The sequence below is a fragment of the Balaenoptera ricei genome, chromosome 2 (genome assembly GCF_028023285.1).
Source record: "Balaenoptera ricei isolate mBalRic1 chromosome 2, mBalRic1.hap2, whole genome shotgun sequence".
Taxonomy (NCBI): Eukaryota; Metazoa; Chordata; class Mammalia; order Artiodactyla; family Balaenopteridae; genus Balaenoptera; species Balaenoptera ricei.
The window spans coordinates 10,790,922-10,812,912 of NC_082640.1; the positions used below are offsets into that span (position 1 = coordinate 10,790,922).

Genomic DNA, 21,991 nt, shown 5'->3' on the forward strand with positions numbered 1-21,991 from the left:
ATATAAGGGTTGGGGGGATTCCATTGTCGATTACATTTGGAAAATGCTGGTTAAACAAAGTTAAACAGGTATGTGTACAGCAGGACTTCTCGGTATGTTAGCTTCATTGTGACATTCCTAGAAGGGAGTTATCAAATGTGATGTGTCACAAATATACACGCATATAAAAACATCTAACAGTGATTTACTAATATGTTAATAGTGCTTATCTTTGGGTGGTTGGATTAGGGAGTTTATTTTCTCTTTATCATGTTATGATTTTTTTTGAAATAACCATCTATTGCCTTATTATTAAGAATTTTTTTAAAGTTCATTTAAAAATCATTTACCTTGCCTACTTCTGAAAGGACTTGGGCCAGTTGAGAGTTGAAAATCTATTGAAAAAACACATTAAATGATGGAAATTGAACAGAGTAAAATTGAACAGGTTGAAAAGCTATAGATCAATTTTGGCAACTGTATTGAACAGATTTAATTTCTTGGGCAATTAATTTGGTTCTAAGAAACATAACAGTTAATTTTAGGGCACAAGTGGGAAACTCTGCATGACAGTTACATTCTGACAGTAGAAGACATTTAAACTCATCTGTGATAAGCCTTTTTTTTCAATTTTTATTTTTTACTGAAGTATGGCTGATTTACATAGCCACTATTTTATTTATTTATTTATTGGCTGCGCTGTGCAGCATGTGGGATCTTAGTTCCTTGACCAGGGGTCGAATCCCGGGCCCCCTGCATTGGGAGCGTGGAGTCTTAACCACTGCACAACCAGGGAAGTATGTGTGATAAGCCTTCTTACATGCTTATAACTCTCTAGTTGGTTTGTTAATATAACATTTAACTTATCAATGGTTCTAGATAAGCATGTTTGTTAGATCTTGAAACATGTGTGTTTGATATTCTGAAAACAAACAACAAAAATGATGCAGCTTTTTTGGGGAGAGGGGTTGGAAGAAATGTGAAGGCTCTGGAGCTCTGGCACCACGACAAAGTGCCCTCTGGTGCTCACGGCATTTCAGACCAGGGCATCCTCGCTCATATCCTTGAGCTCTAGTCTGAGTGGAACTAGAGAAAGCATCCTTTTCTTTGCTTATTTACGATTTCATATTCTGCGTCTCATCTTTCCTCCCTCTTCTACTCTTTCTCTCTTTTCTCTCTCTTGAGAGAGGGCAAGACAAAGCAAGGGGCAAATTGCCTTGATTCCTGGCCGTCTCTGATGGAGTTTCCAGGGTTGTCAGATCATAAATACCTCTTTCTCTTACTTTAAGAGTTTAAAAAGTGTAGATTATGCCTGAGGCCCAACTGTTCTTTGGCATCATCTATTCCTAGAAGTGCAAGATGTCATTTTATGATTACTGACTAAAGTGAGAGGTGATAAACATCCTGCAAAACTTCCGCAGATCCACACCTTTTCACCCTATTATTAATCTCTATCTTTCCATTGCGGGCCAAGACTAATATTCAAAATTTCTAGTTACATTCTTAAGTGTGTCCTAACTTTTAATATATGTCGAGCAATTAAATGGCATCTTTTTGTTGCTTTTCTGACTATAGGATTCCTTTTTGGTTGTTGTTCTTGTTGAGGTTTTTATTTCATCTTCAAATATGAATCAGGTGAAAATTCTCAGAAGATAAGTCATACATATTTCATTTTGTTCACTTATCATAAGCCACTCTCTTCCTCCTTTGTACTCATTGGTTATGGAGATACATGGAATAATAAGAAACGGAGGGCCAGGCCATATTTTCTTACCACAGAAAGTCATCGCTACAGTGTAATGATCAAAGAACCCCACTGCACACAAAAATCCAGTCATCAACTTGGAGTGGTTTTTTGGTTTTGAATTCAACAGATTTCACATACATAAGTTATCTGAGTGTTAAAATTTTGAAAATTTAAACCAGAATAATAAACATGAATGAAAACATAGACAATTTACCTGTATCTATTTTCTAATGTATGCATGTATTGCTTTATATCTTCAGAACAAACAGTATTATGTATCATAAACAATTTACCCAATGACATCCCCATAAGTGGTTTACAAAATACAATAACATTGAGTTACCCTTCCAGATAAATGAAGGCAATAAACAACTCATCAGAAGGAACTCAGAACAGCAGAGTTTAAAAAAAAACCAGAACGATTCATTTGCCATTTCTGTGACAAAGAAATTAGTCAACTTATAAAACACTATCCTTCCTACATCTTTCCATTATGCATCTTATCCAATTTTGCTATTTAAATTAAACTGCAACACATCAGAAAAATAAAACAGTTATTGAGTGGCTCTGCAGATCACTTGCCTAATTGTATGGAATATAGCGGAGATAATGAGCTCATTGTGAACTGCAACAGCCATATAGCGCGGCTCGTGAAAAGCTGATGGGACCGTTCGCACCGCATAGCAGAGATAAACACCCCATAGGAGGAATAAAAATTCAGCTGTGAGAAGAACAAACAAACAATTCTCTGTTAGTTTTACAGGTGAAGAAAGAAGTAAAATTTAAGCTCTTTAGCATGCATTTTGTGTCTAGGATAGAAACACATAGAAACAGATGCATACAAAATGTTCATATATGAATACCTATGCCATATATTTATTTTAAATTTTTATTCAGTGTATAGAGGATTTTTTCACAGGTACACTTTGTGGTTTTTTTTAATTAAAAAAAATTTTTAAATAGTGTTTGGCATCTCAGATTGTGTGTGTGTGTGTGTGTGTGTGTGTGCTAATACCTGGCTTTTTCCTAAAACAACTGTAAAATAATTTTCCACATTGCCAACCTAAGTTTAAGCTGTTCATAGAGCATCTGGGTCACATTAAAGTCCTCAGGGCAACAAAAGTTTATAATGTGTTTATATGCAGCTCCTAGAAATTTAAGTTCTTACTGCATTGAGTCTGGTTCAATACATAAAGACCCATTGCCAGAAATGTGAGAAAATAGGCTGCTAAACATGCAGTGGCATAGTTTATAATTGAACCATTATTTCTTCACACATGACAGACATCCTATCTTTGGAGGGTATATGCTAAAGGCTTAGTGAAATTCACAATCACCTTGTTTGCTTGCTCAAGCCAGAAGAGACAAGCATAGTGTAGCAGTTAAGGATAGGGTTTCAGAGTCACACTAGACCTGATGGGGAATTCTAACTGGATCCCTAATTAACTTTGCATAATCTGAGGCAATTTAACCTCTCTGGTCACAGTTTCCTTACCTGGAAAATGAGGATAATAAAAGTACATATTTCATGGAATTATTTGCTAATGAAATCGAATAATGGCTATAAAGCACTTAAGAGTTTCTGACAGAGTAGATGTCAGATAAATAAATAAATAAAACAGATGTTAAATAATTGGTTCTTATTGTTAAACATCTCCTTAGACTTTTTTTTTTTCAAACTGAATGTTGTTATTTTAATTCATTCTGAGCAGTAACTGTTACCATCCATTTTATCTGTCTTAGTGACATGACCTCATGGGAACATGACATCTAATTAACAAAAAGAAAGCTCTAATTTGGAGAAAACATTTCACCAAATGCATTACCTAGGGGTAACCTACTTATATACTGAAACACTGATTTCCAGTCCCATATGCCCAGGTGTTTTACCTGCCAAAGTTTCAGCATTATTTCTACCATATTTAAACAATAAGCAGTGCCCTACTCATTGAAAATCCCTTAAGTAAACACATCTGTCAAGAGTTACTCTAAAACCCTAATGTGGTCAGAAGTTAAAGGGAAAATAAACCTTACTCAAAGGTCTCCATGAGATTAGAGTGGAGGTCCCAATTATTCTGTACGTTGGCCACTGGCCATGTCTGTGAATGTTCTTTCCAGCCTAGCTCTACTGGATCAGGAAAAGGAAAATCAGGATATACTGACATGTTCGTGTATAACTTTCTTTCCTAAGGCTTATACTTTGGTCCATGCTACTACTATTGCCTCTTCAGTCAGGTTTGAAATCTCAGTGCCACCTTTCACTGACACATTTCTACCCTGAGTTACTTTTCATATGTATCACTTCTCTCAATGTCCACAATTATAATCCTTGCCTAAGCTCCTACCAGTTTACTCCTTATTTGTTACAATTATTTATCAACTGCCCCATCTAAACCTGGATTCACCCTTTATTAATTCATTCTTCATAACAGCGACAAGTTCATTTTTCTGAAGCTCCACTTTGATCATATCAGGATTTGTCCAAATCTCTGCCACTCCATTTGGGTTAACTGATTCGTATTTCCATTAGAAGATTCACTCATACCCACTTAGGACCCTGGAATAATTCCTGCTCCCAAAGGAAGACTACCGGGGTTCCTGCTAGGGCAGACATGTTTCAAGTTTCATGACTTTGATGACTTTCTTGCAAGAAAATTTCAAGACTTTCTTGCCACCCAGGCTTCCTGTTAGCTGTCCCATTGCTTGGCCTTATTCTTTTGTGCTTGTATATTTCTTAGACTCTGACTTCTTGTCTAGTCTCTGGCCCTCAGGTTAGCCTTCTGTGAGGAGCTGCATGCATCTTCTTTTAGCAATCTTTAGTAGCTCACTATTATTTTACTCCTTGCCCTCTATGACCTCATGTTATGCAACCAACACAATCTCCCAAAGCTCCCCATCATGAACTCTGAGCTGACCCAGGAAGACTCACTGTCCTCTGAACACTCCAAAGATTCTTCTTGCTTCTTAGTCTTTGTTCATGCTATTGCTCACATACAAAATCTCCTCTCACCCACATTTCTAAACATTAACCAATTTTTCAATGTCTGATTCAGGTCCCACCTCCATCACAAGGCCACCTGAAATGATTCTAACTTACACTGCAGTTTCCTTCCTCTAATCTCTTACAATTTTTAACTGTCTATACTACACAATGCAGAGACTAATAATGCCACACAATATATAATTGGGAGAAAATTGTTCATGGAGTCTGGAGCCCCGACTGTGATGACCTTCTTCAGGGCAAGAATTGAGTCTTTTATTTATTTTTTCTGTCTTTGCCCACACAGATGATAGCAACAGTACTGATCACACATGGATAAGATTTAATAAATATCTGTTGAATTGAATGAATATAAATGATATCAGTTTCACGTCATTAGAGATGTAGGCTTTCTGTTACCTTACCACTCCATCTAACACTGATGGATGTCTAAATCAATCTAACATCTATATACATGATCCATCTATATACATGATCTAAAGATCATACTGGCATTATTATTAATAGTGGCAATTGCTACTTACTGATAGACTGCTAGGTGTGTGGTACTGTGCTTGGCACACAAGAACGATGAATGCAAAAATATTATTATTATTTTTTTAACATCTTTATTGGAGTATAATTGCTTTACCATGGTGTGTTAGTTTCTGCTTTATAACAAAGTGAATTAGCTACATATACATATATCCCTATATCTCCTCCCTCTTGCGTCTCCCTCCCACCCTCCCTATCCCACCCCTCTAGGTGGTCACAAAGCACAGAGCTGATCTCCCTGTGCTATGCGGCTGCTTCCCACTAGCTATCTGTTTTACATTTGGTAGTGTATATATGTCCATGCCACTCTCTCACTTTGTCCCAGCTTACCCTTCCCCCTCCCCGTGTCCTCAAGTCCATTCTCTACATCTGCGTCTTTATTCCTGCCCTGCCCCTAGGTTCTTCAGGACCAAAAAATATTATTAAACAATGCTAGTACAAAAATATACTGTAATTGAAGGAGTCACATGTAGCTGAATTATGAAAACACTATCCCCTGCCACCTATTGCAGTGTTTTCGTATAACGTTATACTGAAGATTTTTTTTTTAAAGAAAAGTAGTTATCAGGTTAATTAGTGTGCTACAATGGAGAATTACATTTAAAAATATAAGACAAAATAAGATTCCTCCTAATAGCTAAGCTGAACATTAAAATCATTTCATTAGCAATATCAAACAATATGCTCTGGCTGAAAAAAAATATAATTAACTTCAGACTAACACTGCAATTAGTAAAGAAAATATGCAGATGTTACCAAATTTTGCAGTGTTATTGCATGGGAGCTGAAATATGTGTTGTGCTTCTGCTTTAAAAAATAATTTCTGGTGGTAAATGATTTTGATGGGAGGCATGGGTATAGTTAAAAAGGGAATTGCATTCATATTTAAAGATTCAAATAGGGCTTTCAGAAAACTGAGGTATTCTATTTTTAACCTATAAGGAATAACACTCAGTTTAAAAGTTAACTACCATAGCTTTTAAAAAATTAATATGCCATAATGAAAGTAATTTCAAGTTATCTTTCCAAAGGCCTGGGTCAAGCAAAGAAGTGACAATTAATATCAGTTCTTTGCCACTGAAGATGTCCCAGATCTGTGATCTCAGAACACCCACAAGGGCTGAGAGAAAAACAACATCAAAGTACAAATGTCCCTCGAGCTGTGGTCCCCTGCTTTGCCATGTTGCAAAGGCATTTTGTATTTAATAACATTTTATGCCTCTTAGCCCGTTTGAAAATTAGTTTACATGGCACAAATAAATACATACAGGAAGCATTTAGGTTTCATTTTCCAAGTGTGTCTTTTAATGTCTTCTCTTTTTCTCTAAATCCTATCCACTTAGAAAATTTATGGTCAAAGTAAACTGACTGTTTTTATTCTAATAGTATGGTGGGCTGCATACAAGTTACGGTTAAGTATTAAGTCAAACAGCTTCAATAATGCTTGAGAACAGCTCAGATTCTCTCATTCCAGGGTCTGACTGCAAACAGAAGCCTTGATATTCTGGAGGCTTTCTGCCTTTTCTTTGGTTAAAATAAAGACAGTTATGAGACGTACAATGATGAAAACCATGAGAATGATACTCCTGGTAGAATCTTAAAGGGTGAAGTGACTTTGTGAGACCACGTGGTCTGCGGGTACATTTTTCAGTGTGTGGATGTGGCCGTGAAAGTGTTGCTTGGTGAGTTGCAGTTATCCTGGTTGTGGTGAAGTCAGTTTATTCACCTGAGAAGCATGGAGAAGATGGATGTTGCAATGTATTTCACCACTAGGACACTGGGGGCCAGAATGTCTGTTCCCTTCTCAGCTCCTGGGAGCAGCAAGTCACAGGGGTGGGCAGAGCTGGGCCGTAGGATACGCCCATGGAGAAGCTAGCTCCATCCCTGCTGACTCATCGTGAAGACAGCAGAACAGGGCCTGGATCCCAGGTCTCCCGGTTCCTGACCAGGGTTCCCTAAAATACATCCTTCGACTGAGACTTTCTTTTGCTTTATTACTAACAGAGGTGGACAAAATCCTTGGAAGTATTTTTATACTACTGAAGAAAATAAACATTTTTCCAAGCAACAATTGTTTGTGTTTTAAACAACTAATATACTAATTAGAATTAGCCAGTGGTAGTTAAAAGAGTTCTACTCAAAAGTACTTTTTGTCCCTTATTTCGTCTGACTTCATAGCTAACATCTGTTGAATGTGCCAGGTGCTGTGCTGAATGCATTTTGTACATTATCTACATTTGATTCCTTTAAAAATGACTGGGGCAGAATTCTGAATGCTGAAATTTCAAGTTTGGGTCAGAGACACTGTGTGGCGATACTAAGGAACACTGTTGTTCATCAAACAAACTTTACGGTTCATACAGCGACCTAACTGTCCTGTCCTCTTCCCCGCTCGCTGCCGGGAGCTCTAGGCAGAACTGCCCTGAGTACATTTGCAGGTTGGGTTTTCTTTACTGCTCCCTTTCACAGAGCTCTAGACCTGGGGTCGAGTTTTTCACAAGCTCCACTGGACTGGGGAAGGGACAGGAAGTGTACTTTCCCTTCTCTCTGGCGTATGTGTTTAAGATCTTTAAAGTTTGAGGTGGGGTGACAGAAATGTAGTGAACCCAAGGTTCTTCCAAGCTTATGCACACACATTAAAGGTCATGAATGCGAGAAGAGACAGAAGAGAGGGACAGGATGTGATCAGGGCCTCGGAGGGCACAAGGTCAAGGTCAGGGCAGCAGGCTGGGTCTCCCAGGAATGTCCCTTCCATTTCTCTCTCCCTGCCACTTGCCTGTGTGTTGTTTGAGGTGGGAGTTGGAATTGGGGTTATTTGTTACCACTTTAAATATGTATTTTAAAATTTCAATCCTTTATGGAAGACTGAAGGCCTTGAGAATTGCCTTTGCTTGGGCCACATCACTAGAAACTCACATGTACTTTTGAAGGGCTAGCTTGAGTGGTTTTAGAATGACTGTAGTGGGGGTTACCATCCCAAGACAGTCCTGACCCCATCACAAAATTCCTTTCACTTCCAGAAAGAAAAATGGCACTGTAAGGATAAAATTAAGGAACAAAAATTCATTAATTTATCCTTTTTCTCAGCCCTTTAGCATCAAATAAATACTTCTCAAAGAAGTAAAATATTTTTCAGAAGATGTAGTATACAGATAAAAAAGGAAAATAACCTCCACTTGACTCATTCTAAAAGCACTCAAGCAAGACCTTCAGAAAGTATGTGTGAGTTTCTCATGACATAGCCCAAGCCTGTCAATGCGGTCAAGCTTTTATCCTTTGATTGAAAATTAAAAATACATTTTAAAAATGGTAACCAATGATGCAGTGCGGATTAAGGCATATGGTACATTAGAATAAAAAAAGATGTATGTAAATGATCCTAAATCATGAACATTAATCTAAGTCAGATGGAGAGGAAGTCTAATCTATTTTCCCCAATACTCATTAAAGGGTGCTTATGTCACATTTCACCTGTCACAACATAGCCTAATCTTCTGGGGTGATTAAGTATCTTAATCCTTAGAAACAATTGCTATTTTAGAATTTCCCTATATAACTCAGTAAGAGTTACTGTATTCTTCTCAGTTCCTTCTAAACACTGGTGTACAACTAATTAAATTACTGAACACATTGCTTGTTTTTTGTGTTTAAAATATTATACCAGGAAAGAGGAGAACAAAGAGCATGTTAAGGAAGAAGAGAAAAGATTATATTTTCTGTGGTGAAAACATTCCATGTGAAATTTCATGGAAATAAATGAGTACTTTTGAACAGTAAGGAAATCAATGTTGGAATTCTCTGAAAGCAACCAAATCTTTTAAAATTCCCAAATGGAATATGTGAACCCAAGCTTATCATACCTGTTTAATCACTGCTTAGATTTCTCTCTATGTCTTTTTGTAAACTTGGTGAATAAAACATAAAGCAAGGGATGTCAAGTTCTAAGGGGTTTTCAGAACCATGAGGTACCTCATATACTGGTGGACTTTTCACAACCAGGAAGAGATGGGGGATGCTCCTAATTTATAAAACAGTCCTTGTCGGGGGATAGTTATTAGATCATGTAAATGCAGTTGAGAAGAGTTAGGCCATATCAGAGATACAGAAAGATACAGATAATAATAGAAGATAAAGAGAAGCCTGGATCGAGCTTTTTGTATATCTTCTTGTGCTGGCTAAGGAAGGCAGCAAAATAGCTTTATTCTGAATTATGTCCATTTTTAATCACATTAGATTATCACCACCTAACTTCTGGAAGAAATCAAGAAAACATTTCAGTGCTTGCCTAGATCTGAACTAAAGTTTGACCCAGAGATTCAGCCATGGAACAGAAATTCTAAATGTCTTTGAGGTTGCCATCCCTCAGCAGTCAACTTTTTGCAGCGCTGTTGCTTTTTCTCGTAGGCAAGGTAAGAATCTGCCCACTTACTCTAACTTACCTTGGTCACTGGTGCTGGTTCAGTATGTTGTCTATGTTCTGAACATGTAGTCAGAAATTGACTGCTAAACAACTAAGTATACAGAAGAATGAACCCCACTGTGTTACCACCTCTGCTATCGAATTTATGTATTCCACACTTGGAAGCTATATATCGGAGGACCTTGGCCGCAAGCTCTAAATCTAGGTGTAAAGATGTGGTCTTCTGACATTAGGAAGGTAATTCAGACATGAGAAGTCAGTTCCAATCATTTGTCAGTTTGTACCAACCAACTAGGAAACTCACAGGGTAATGAAGTTTTAACTTTTTAACCATGATAAATTTTATTGCTATTGTGAAAAATCCTGAACATGAACAACTGACTACCAATTGACTAACTGGCATACACAGATTCAGAAAAAAAATCTCATAATCCTACTACCAACTTTTTTCAAACTGAGTATGACTTGGGATAGTTATTTGCTTTCTCCATTAATTTAGGGGAATGTTTGCCCATCCCAACTCCTTTATTCTTTACACAGCTCTAGGAGAATGGTGAAATAATAAAAATTTTTATCAAAAGCAAATCAGTTTTATTCTACTTCAATATTTGTAAATGCACTATGCAGTATTTTAAAAATTATAATTCTGATTTGCCATGCCAAATTTGTACCAAGCTCTTATTTTGACTGGATAGTTTGGATAAGTCAGAGGTCAAATTTCATAAAAGGGCTGGGGACTGTCATTTTAGTTTACATAATTTGCTCAAAAACACCTTCCCCAATCTGAACATACACTTTACCATTAAAATTGATTTGGGGACAATTGTGTAACTCCTGGATTTTTAGCTTTAATGTGTCTCCTCACACTGGTCTAACCCTGACCATAGAAAATATTACACAATAAAGGAAACTGAGCTCCTTCTTTGTTCATTCAGCAAATATTTCTCGAGAGCCTACAACTGACAGATACTTTGTTAGGTGCTACGGATATAGGGTGAACCATCCGGGCGATGTTGTGAAGAACAGATAGCTAGCTACTAGGTTGGGAGAGGAAAGAGAGTGAACAGATGTGAGAATCCTTCCTTTTGCCTTCAGTGAGCTACAGATAAGATACTGAAACACGCTTAGATAAGTGCTGAGTCATATAAAGATGACTAGGATAAGTACTGCGGTATTATCTTTATTATAGATGTAGATGATTTTCAAAGAAGTATGGCAGCTTAAGTTTTTCCAGGAATTCTAGTCTGATCTAGAAATATTCTGGAACATCCAAATTTTGAGGTTCTCTTTCCAAGAGATAAAATAAAATCTTTTTTTTAAAAAACAGACTACTGGGCCTGTAAAGTGTTTCTCACCCTGGCCAATGTTCACCTGTCTTTCCTAGTCACAATGTTTAGAAATTATTTGCTTTCCATTAAAGTTTACTTCACATTTTTTAATATAGGACAAGCAATGATTATTGAGAATTATAAACAGACATAAATAATAATGGGATTCTGAAAGTCATTTTTCTTCCATTTCTATGTTTTGAAATATTTCCTATGTTTTCAGATATTTCCTCAAAGAAGAAACTGAGGCTCATAGAGGTTGAGAGGTTTTTCCAAGTAGTTTTCTATACCTGATTCCTCCTTCTGAAACACCTGTGGTAGGAAAATCACCTACCTGGGCAGGTCTGAGCAGACCCGTGCAGTAAGCAAAAATAGAAAGGACCCACTCTTTAAATTTATGACCCATATTTCTAACTGGAGTTCTACTTCAGTGGGAAAACTAGTATCACACTCTTTCAAATGGTTCTTTATTTTGCATTTTTTAAAAAAACAGATTGTTTCTGACGGGTAAAGGTGATCCAGAACACATGTTTATCAATAAATTAACCATCACTTTTCCTTTTTTTCTAAATTGACTTCTGACACTAAGCTTCTTGACAAAGATTTTTCACAACAACTTTAAGGTAAAACCTATCTCCAGCCTCTCCACATCCTTCCCCCTGCACAGAAACATTTCTGTTTAGGAAACGGGGAATAATTTAGCTTTCAGTACATGTTTCTTTCTGGCTGACTGAAGATACATGGATTTATTCTTGAATAACAGCCTGGATATAAAAAAAATCTAATGGTAAACATGCTACTTATAGAAATATATAAAGAGGACTGAAAAGAGGTATATGTTACACATTAGCAAACATTAAATTAAGAGAGGTTAAATATGGAATATCTAATACCACATGCAGAAAGAGAAAGAAATGAAATTGCTGTAGGGCAGTGTGAAAAAAAGTTCATAGCAACCACGTGTCTCTGAGTTTTCAGGATGGTCCTAATTTCAAATATTTGTTCCTGTTGTTAAATCACATGTCTTGACTTTTGTTTAGAGAATTGTGTTACTGCAAGAAAAGTGTAATTTTTGAAACTAAGGTGTTGCAGAAGTTTATAGGACAAAAACAATGACTGGAAGATAGTAAAAACACCACCACCAAACATTTAACTTCTTACCTCTTGATCTCTGCACCCTATCATTAGTCTTTTATTTTCCAGTATTTTACACTCTAAAGAAGGTCACATCTGTGATTTCTATATAGAAATAAGTAGGGATACATAACTGACAGTAACCTGCAATTTATTTTACATAAACTTTCTTTATAAATAAGTAAGAATTTTATATGATAAACAAGATCCACTGAATACCTATAATGTCTTTAGTAAGGTGTTGAACACTTTACGGAAGATATAAAATATATAAAGGCCTTATTCCTCTCATCAGGTAGTTTACTATTGGTTTACATAGATAAGTGAGAATTGTTAAAAATTATTAAAAAGCAAAATTAGGTGGTAAAGACTCTTGGTACAATGGTAGTTCAATAAAGGAAGACAACCACTCGGACCTGAACCCAGGAATCTGTATAAAAGGGAAGTTCTTTGAGGCATGGTGAAGTTTAGAATATTGTAAAGAGGTACAGAGAACATTTCCTTTGATAGGAACAGTGGTGGAGGTGGCTGGGAATTGTGTGAAGCATGAAGGAAATGCCTAACTGGAAAAGAGGGTAATGCTGAAATACACTGTAAATAATGCTGGATGGTTACATTTATTGTGAGTCTTAAAAACCTGTTAAAGGAATCTGGAGAACCAGAAAGTGATGTGATAAATCATAGGACCAAAACTATATAAAAAATACCAGTACGTTTCCTTTTTCCTCCCAGCTAAAGAAATAAGTCAAGAGAACAGCTACTGTTAGCCAAATAGGGACACACTGATAGGACAGAAAGCAGAAAGTCTCTCTGTACAAAGAAGTTGCCTTTACTGACTGCATTTCTCCTTCTTGATTACATTTTCTGAACAAAGCTACACACCTTTGAAAAAGATGGAAACTCTCAGAAAAAGTTTGCATTCCGCATGTCATTATTATCTTTTCATAATATTGTTTCACCAAAACCATATTAGGTGAAATTCCTTTAGGGTTTGTGAGAGGGCTTGGCAAGGCTTCTAACGAAGTCCATTTTAATGCTAGTGGGCAAAGAACAAAATCGCACTGCTGCAAGTGATCACATACCAACTGCTGTCATGTAATCCCAGCGCTCAACGAGGCACATATTGAAGATGAGGTGATCTGATGTTTGCCCTTGGCCAATGAGTGAAATCTGCCTTTCCAAATTCTGGCAAACAGATGAAGTCCAGCCAATGAGAAACCAAAACACTACCAGGAGTATTACTGCCAGCATCCTCATGACCCGTCCACCGGTCATGTATGGAATCCGTTGGGCTGTTCGTGAAAGAAACACCTTCAAAACCCTGGAAAAGCAAGACATCAAAATGTGAAGGCAAACCTAACAACCAGAAAGTAAAATTCTAAAATATCTCATTTTTCTAGGTGATATTTAAACCCACCCAAACCTACTTAGGCAGAGTTTTAACATAAAAAACAAACAACAGTGTTGCCTATACTTTTACTGAATTTCATTCTACTTTACCTTCCAATAGCAGAACAAATATCCTGCATTAGGGGTCAGTGAGTCAACAGATTTGTGTAGGATGGAATTCTTTTGAGTATGTTTTAATATTTCAAGGAAAATTCTCAGGACCTTAGAAAGATCCATAGGCAAACATTGCTCAAACAGGGTTTCTGAGGGATCAAAAAATAGTCCTAAAAGTGAGTAGTTGGGTTTTACAATATTATACTAAGTCAAAGACTTCCTTAAACCAGTTATTTTTTTTTCACAGTAGAATGTTATAAAAGGTATTTTCTGAAAATCATTTTATATAGCCTCCCTTTACAGTCATTTTGTCACATTACCAAAAATAAGTATGAAAACAATAAGACGGGTATTTAAATACCCCTGAATAAGATTATTGCATTAAGGAAGAGGATATGACCTATAAGAAATGCAGTGATTTTTAAAATTTGGGGTTTTTTTTCCTGTATATATGACTCAAATGCACAGCCAGAGTTGAGACCTACTGGATTACATGATATCTAAGAACTGTTCCATCTCTAAAAATGGTGTGAAGACAAAATCCAATCTTACTATAGGGATCTTTCCAGCCATCCTTTCTTTAATTTCATCTCCAGAATATTCTTAGCTGATTTTAACTCCCCATTCTCATTCTGATATTTTAGGTCACAATATTGTGGCTTGACATAATCTACCATGAGTGGTTTATGATACTATAAGGGTATCCATAATCAATTCCCAAAAGGCAAAAATGAATTCATCTTCCCAACTTTTCTATTTCCTCCTCAGTCTGATTCTTTCAACATTTTAAATGAAATATTCATAAAAATCATTATAAATATGGAAATGAAACATACACACCTGAAATAACCTAGACGTATTTTACTATTTTTTCTCTCAATGCTGGGCTTTGATAGCTCTTCCAAATTAACACAACACATCCAGTAAAGAAAGTTATTTTCTAGCAGATTCTTATTTATCCTTCCCCCCTGCATATCTTTAACCCCACTGTCCTTCACCTAACACACAGCATGAAGTTATTTAATTCTGAATAAAATACTTATCCTCGATTTTTATGTGGAACAATGTCAGTAAGGTATTAGTATAAAACAAGAGTACAAAAGAAGATCACTTTACTCACCATTTAACTACAGACAGTCCCCAACTTAAGATGGTTCGACTTAACGATTTTTTGATTTTATGATGGCATAAAGTGATAAGCATTCAGTAGAAACTGTACCTCGAGTTTGAACTTTGGTCTTTTACGGGGCTAGTGACACGTGGTACGATATTCCCTCCTGACGCCGCAGCCGCACGATCACAGGGGTAAACAACTGACCCACTTACAACCATGCTGTACTCATTCAACCATTCTGTTTTTCACTTTCAGTACAGTATTCAATAAATTACATGAGATATTCAACGCTCTATTATAAAATAGACTTTGTGTTAGATGATTTTGCCCAAGTGGAGGCCAATGTAAGTGTTCTGAGCACGGATAAGGTAGGCTGGCCTAAGCTATGATGTTAGATGTACTGAATGCATCCTCGACTTTACGATATTCTCAATCTACAATGAGTTTACCTGGACATAATTCCACTGAAAGTCAAGGAAGATCTGTAGTTCACCAGATTAGCAGTTCCTTTCCATTCCCTGGGTGAAACATACTGAGTATGGCCCGTGTCATGCTGAATGCTAGTACTGGCAGCGAACGCAATGTCTCTCTCCAGTATGCCTCAAACACTTTTGCTCCAACTAGCTGAATTGCTACTTGTTAAGAATCAGTTGTACTTGTCCCCAGATTATGTCCACTGTTATCATCTTTTTTTCTTGATAGTTGATAGTTGATTTGTAATATTATATTAGTTTCAGGCATACAACATAGTGATACAATATTTTATAGATCGTACTCCATTTAAAGTTATTATAAAATAATGGCTATATTTCCCTGTGCTGCACAATATATCCTTGTTGCTTATCCATTTTATACATAGTAGTTTGTATCACTTATCCCATGCCCCTAACTTACCCCTCCCCCCTTCCTTTTCTCCACTGGTAACCACTAGTTTGTTCTCTGTATCTGTGAGTCTGTTTCTATTTTGTTATATACATTCGTTTGTTTTATTTTTTTAGATTCCACATATAAGTGATAAAAGAGTATTTGTTATCATTTTATATAATTTAACTAAATTGACTGTGTAAGCAAAGGAGACATTTGTACAAAATTCTATTTTGAATGCTTTGGAAGGACTCCAAAAAGGTGAGTCACTAAAAGAAACTGTTAACTCAGGGGAAAGTAAGAAAAATTTTAATATATTGCGTTGGTCAACAAACCAAAATCCAGAAGGAGTCTACACTCAGATTACCTCAAAATAACAAACAAAAACTCTTTAGATTCTCACTCCTACTTAAAGAACCAAAACTATGAACAATAGATAATACATTGCAGTGATTTATGCTACAAAGAGAACAATTAGATCCACAGTCAAAGAAGAGGACTTACTTCAAAAATATTGGTGAATGATTATTTGTATCTTAAATTACAGTATCTATACACTTCTTTAACCCCTTTCTACTTTAAAAAACTTTATTCATTAATTGACCAATCACTAATCCATTAAGAAGGCTTCTACTATAATCAGCAGATCAAGATTCAAAAACTCTATCCTAGGAATGAGAGAAATTTCTTGGAAAACTAATATTTTTGCCAGTGCCAATCTTATTTTTTGTAGGAGAAACCTGCAGCCACTATGTGCACATAATTGTTTCTGGTTGACCCTGGATGAATTCTAAATTCTGAATGATTAGGATCTCAAAAGAGGGAATCTGAACCATTTTTCTGGTCTTCAATATTTTGGCTAGGGCCAAAAGAAAAAGAGAGAATTGTTCCAAATTCTAGCTTGACTATATTTGAATATCTGAAATGTAATTATAATGAACAAAGGTTTATGTAGTGACAACCATATGCGAGGTACCATACTAGGCATCATGGAAGGCATAAGATATGATTCCTGTCTTCCAGAAGCCTACAATCTAACTAGAAATAAGTATGTAAATAGCTACCATATAAAACAGCATAAAATTATATGTTGTTGTGTGTAGTTAGTAAGTCTAGGAACCTAATAGAATAGGTGCTACTTGGTCTGGGTCTTGATGGATATCAGTAGGTGGAAATGGAGGAAAGTGGAGAAGATATAAGGAGACATTCTAGCTGAAGGGAATCACATAACAAAGTACAAAGCAGGGAAATGTAAGTTGTCTTTGAGGGACAGTGGGTGGAAATGTTTGGCAAGAGGGGAAGTTTTTTTTCAACCCACAGGGACTCCCAGGGATTTTTCAAGTTACTGCGAAGGGTTTCATTGGGTTGAGAACCATTGCTTCAGAGAAAAATAGTTATGACTTATATTTTCTTTCCATGGCCAATATGTGGGAAATCATTTATTTTTCTGATACTTGAAGATTTTCACATAGAAACTCTAAACCTCAATGAGAGGAAATATTGAATTTTTAAAATACTTCTTAACCAGATGAGTTTGTCATTTGCAGAGGAAATCTATATGATCCCAGTATGGTAATCTTTTAATCAAGAAATCCAACTTCTAAATTATCAGAAATTTTCATGCTTTCCAGATGACCCCATGGGTATTTATTGTAAAATCTGAGAACTCAAGATTGTCATAGATCCCCAAATCTCATTTCCAGAGAGGAAAAGCCAAAGCAGAGCTCCCATGAGTCTCCTGTTACTGCTTTTACTGGCTTTCAAACACTAGAAAATACAATAACACAACTCTGCACGGCAATCTAACCATTTCAGGATATTGGTTTTTGTAAAATGGAATAAGATGCATTTTTCTAGGATTGCCTTAAAATAAAATGAGGAAATTCTGCTATATCTTTAAAAAATGAGCTCTTGTTAGTCTAGGGTTCACTGCCTAGAAACCAAGTTCTAAAAATGAAATCCGTAGCCACGCACTTATATGAAATACAGCAGTAGAAAAAATGCAATAATTAAACTTATATCGATTACTTTTCCTACTATTTTTTCCACAGATAAATTTTTAAGCTACCATCTGTTCAGAAGGTTTCACTATTCTAAAGGAAAGCAGTAATGTATACAAGAGCACTGCAAAAAATTTCTAGAATTTAATATAAAAAGGTATATTTAAAGCATATATTCAGTTCTCATTATTAATAGTAAATAAATTCATAGAAATCATGTTGAAATGATAAAAAAAAAGGGGGGGGAAACCCAGGAATTGGCTGTCACTATATGTCTGCCTCTACTTTTCCACGTTCCACATTTCTAGTTTGAGCTCATAAAACTCCACTGTAAGGACTTGTACTTAGGTTATCGATTATCTGCTTCAAATATCTAATTGATACTGTTATTCTTTATTTAACTTGATCTCTCTCCAGCTTTTGGCGTGGCGGAGGCACTTGGCTTCCATTATGTCACGTTCTCTCGATTCTCTGCCTACTCCTCTGTCAGCAGCTTTTTAGTCTCTGTCACAGAGTCCTCTGCCTCAGTCTTCCCCTTAAATAATAGTGTTCCTCAAGGATCTCCTAAACTTAGTCACCTTCTCTTCTTGCTCTACAGATTATACTGGGAAATTCCATCCACAATCCTGCTTCAATTATGTACATGCTGGTGAGTCCCAAATCTGTAACTTCGGTTTAGATCACTCTCCTGAGCTCAAGATCTGTATACTCAGTGACCTACTGGACATCAACAGGTTCCCCAAATAAAATCATCACTCTCTCCACTCCTCTCTCCTCTAACCCACTGTGTTACCTGTCTCAATGACCAGTACCAGTTAATTGCTCAAAGCAGAAACCTAGGAATGAACTTTGATACTTCTCTCTCATTTACATTCCGGACACCAAATGCATGATTAAGAACTTAATTTCTACCTCTTAAATATCTTTCAAGTCCTTCTATTTTTCTCCATTTTCACTGCCACTATACAGCTCCTGGTCATCAACCTCTGTCTTCAGTAATTTCCTAACCAGTCTCCTTATTGGTCTTGCCCACCTTCAGTCCACACTGTACGCTGAAGCCACAACAATCTTCTTAAACTGCACTCTGATCACGTTTCTCTCCTGTTTACAGTCCTTCTGCGGCTCTCCACCCAAATCCTAGCTACCTTACGATGGTAAAACGCCTTTAAAAATTGGTTCCTCCTTGCTTCAGCATGCTCATCTCTCACTATTCTTCCCTTCCTAGGGTCCTGCGGGTCCCTGTGGACTATATGCAGGTGTCCTCTATCTGAACCTTTGCCCTCAGCTTCCTGCACTGCCCCTCCCTCCATCAATACAAACACCTAATTTAGCTAATTCTGCATATTTCTTCATGGCTCACTTGAGAGGCCACTTGCTCTGGGCTAGTGGTTCCCAAACCACTAGCATCAACACCATCTGGAAACTTGTTAGAAATGCAAATTCTTGGGTCCCATCCATACCTACTACTATGTCAGAAATTCTGGGGATTAGGGCCCAGAAATCTGTATTTTAACAAACCCGTTAGGTAAATTCGGACGAAGGCTATAGTTTGAGAGCTTTTTTCCCCAAAAGGCTTAAGACTGGTGCAGGTGTCTTTCTAATGGGCTGACTGCTCTAAACTGTCAGATAAATTTTTGAGTTTTCGTTATGCTGACACCAAAATTTAAAGCCTCTAGTAACAGAAAGTTTTCCATTTTCAGAACATCTGCATCTGTTTGTGATTTAGCAGCATCTTTTTTGTGTACTAAACGGGAATGAACATATATATCCTCAAGCCATCTAGTCTTCTGTTCTATTAATTTAATCGGAATAATCCTAAAGTCTTGAAGTTCTCCATTAGACTTGAATTTCTATCCATTTTACTTTCTTAGAAACTCCAGAGAATAAATGCTTCTGATGAAAAGTAGGAGGTGATTATTTTCTTTTATAAATATAAAGCCACTCAAGTCTTGACAAAAGAGCCTTAAGAGTGAACAACACAAAAAGGGCTGAAGTCACTCCCTCTAGGTTTGCTTTAAATGGTCACAAGCCCTCATGTTTATTGAGTTTTTCAACAATTTCTCAAAATTTCATTTTCAGAAGTAACCTAAAGCTGCTTCTTGGTCACTGGGTAGATGTTAGGTATATATTAAAAAGGATCTGCATCACCTAGGCAGAAATAGATTGTTAACATTTATCAGACGTGAAGTTCAGTAAACTGTTGTGACTATTTTAAGTTATTGCTATTATAAGAAGGAAAACTCACAACTCAGCCTTCCAAATATAGGTATTTTTGTCCATTGCAGTGACCTGCTTGTGCTCTCATATCTCATATTAATCTTCCTTTCTTTTGACCTGATTGTAAGTAGATAGAATAAGGCAGAATGATGAAAAAATACAGGAAGAAGGAAGGGTTACAGGACTATTGCAAGTCAAATATAGAGCTAGAAGGAACTTGGGTATTATCTCTTCTGATATCAGAAACAAGGAAAGAATGTCTGCTCTCACCACTTCTATCCATCATTGTACCAAAAGTTCTAGCCAGAGCAATTGGTCAAGAAAAAGAAATAAAATGCATCCATATTGGAATGGGAGAAGTAAAACTGTCTCTGTTAGTAGATGACATGATCTTATATACGGAAAACCCTAAAGAACACACACACACACAATCTGAGCTAAAAACCATATTCAGTGAAGTTGTAAGATACAAGTTCAACATTAAAAAGTCAGTTTTATTTTTACATACTCGTGATGAGCTATCTGAAAGTGAAATTGACTAAACAGCTCCATTTACTATAGCATCAAAAAAATACCTAGGGGTAAATTTAACCAAGGAGGTAAAAGACGTGTATGCTGAAATCTCTACAACATCACTGAAAGAAATTTTAAAAGATCTAAAGAAATGGAAAGACATTCTGTGTTCATGGATTGAAAGACTTAATATTGCTAAGACGGCATTATTCCCTAAACTGATCTACAGGTTCAAGCCAATTTAACAAAACAGTGTGGTACTAGCATAATGGTAGACATATAGAACAACAGAATAAGACTGATCATCCAGAAATAAACCTCTACATCTCCAGTCAATTGATTTTTGACAACAGTGCCAAGACCATTAAATAAAGAAAAGATTATCTTAAAAAAAAAAAAAATCTATTCAATAAAAAAGGGAGTTGCCTGGCAGTCCAGTGGTTAGGACTCAGTGCTTTCGCTGCCGTGGCCCCGGGCTCAATCCCTGGTCAGGGAACTAAGATGCCACAAGTCGCATGGTGCGGCCAAAAAAAAATCTTTTAAACAAATGGTCCTAAGGACAAGTGTATATCCAAATGCAGAAGAATGAATTTAGACCTCTACCTCACATAATATACAAAAATTAATTCCAAATGAATCAAAGACCCCAATGTAAGAACTAAAACTGTAAAATGCTTAGAACAAAACAGAGGTATAAATCTTCCTGATCTGAAATTAGGCAATGGTTTCTTAAATATCATACCAAGGCATATGTAACAAGAGAAAAAATAGATAAATTGAACTGCATAAAAATAAAAAATTTGGCATCAAAGCACACTATCAAGAAAGTAAAAAAGAAAACCTACAGAACTGGAGAAAATATTTTCAAATAATTTATCTGATAAGGGTCTCAGATCCAGAATATATAAGAACTCATACAATGCAACACAAAAGACAAAAAATCCAATTAAAAAATGGCCAAAGGACCTGAATAGACATTTCTCTAAAGTGATGTATAAATGACCAATAAACACCTGAAAATAATCTCAACATCATTAGTCATTGGGAAAATGGATAAAAAGATTTTCCTCCTTTTGCCCTTTAAAAAATTTAAAGTATCTTACTGTATTTTATGTATCTTTAAAAGAATACATAAAATAAATAAATATAAATATCTTTCAGTCACTTTCAAAATTTCCTAGGGGGAGGGGTGAAGTGGGAGGCTGGGGTCAGCAGATGTGAGCTATTATATACAGAATGGATAAACAGCCAGGTCGTGCTGGATAGCACAGGGAACTATATTCAATATCCTATGATAAACCATAATGGAAAAGAGTATAAAAAAGAATGTATATATGTATAAACGAATCACTTTGCTGTACAGCAGAAATTAATACAACACTGTAAATCAACCACACTTCAATAAAAAAATTTACTAGGAAACAAAACTATCTATCTATCTATCTATCTATCTATCTATCTATCTATCCGTTCCCACAAAGTGTATATATTTGGTGCTAATGAGTGCAGTAGAGAAAACTGCTACAAATTGCACTGTATCCAGAGCAAGCAGTACTGAATAATGCATGAAATGAAAATCCCTAGGCCAGAGCCAGAAGAAGGATTTTTTGCAGCCTGCTTAAATATTTGTTTTAAAT

General features: G+C 36.3%; 1 protein-coding gene across 1 annotated transcript in view; it reads right to left on the minus strand.

The window, feature by feature from the left end:
- The window catches only part of GPR158 (G protein-coupled receptor 158), a 327,082-nt gene that overhangs the window by 10,144 nt on the left and 294,947 nt on the right, over window positions 1-21,991 (minus strand). The window contains exons 7-8 of the mRNA XM_059915293.1: window positions 13,226-13,464; window positions 2,309-2,447 (exon numbers count right to left, since the gene is read on the minus strand). Coding sequence (XP_059771276.1) covers window positions 2,309-2,447; window positions 13,226-13,464 — 378 coding nt within the window. The remainder of the gene's footprint in view (window positions 1-2,308; window positions 2,448-13,225; window positions 13,465-21,991) is intronic.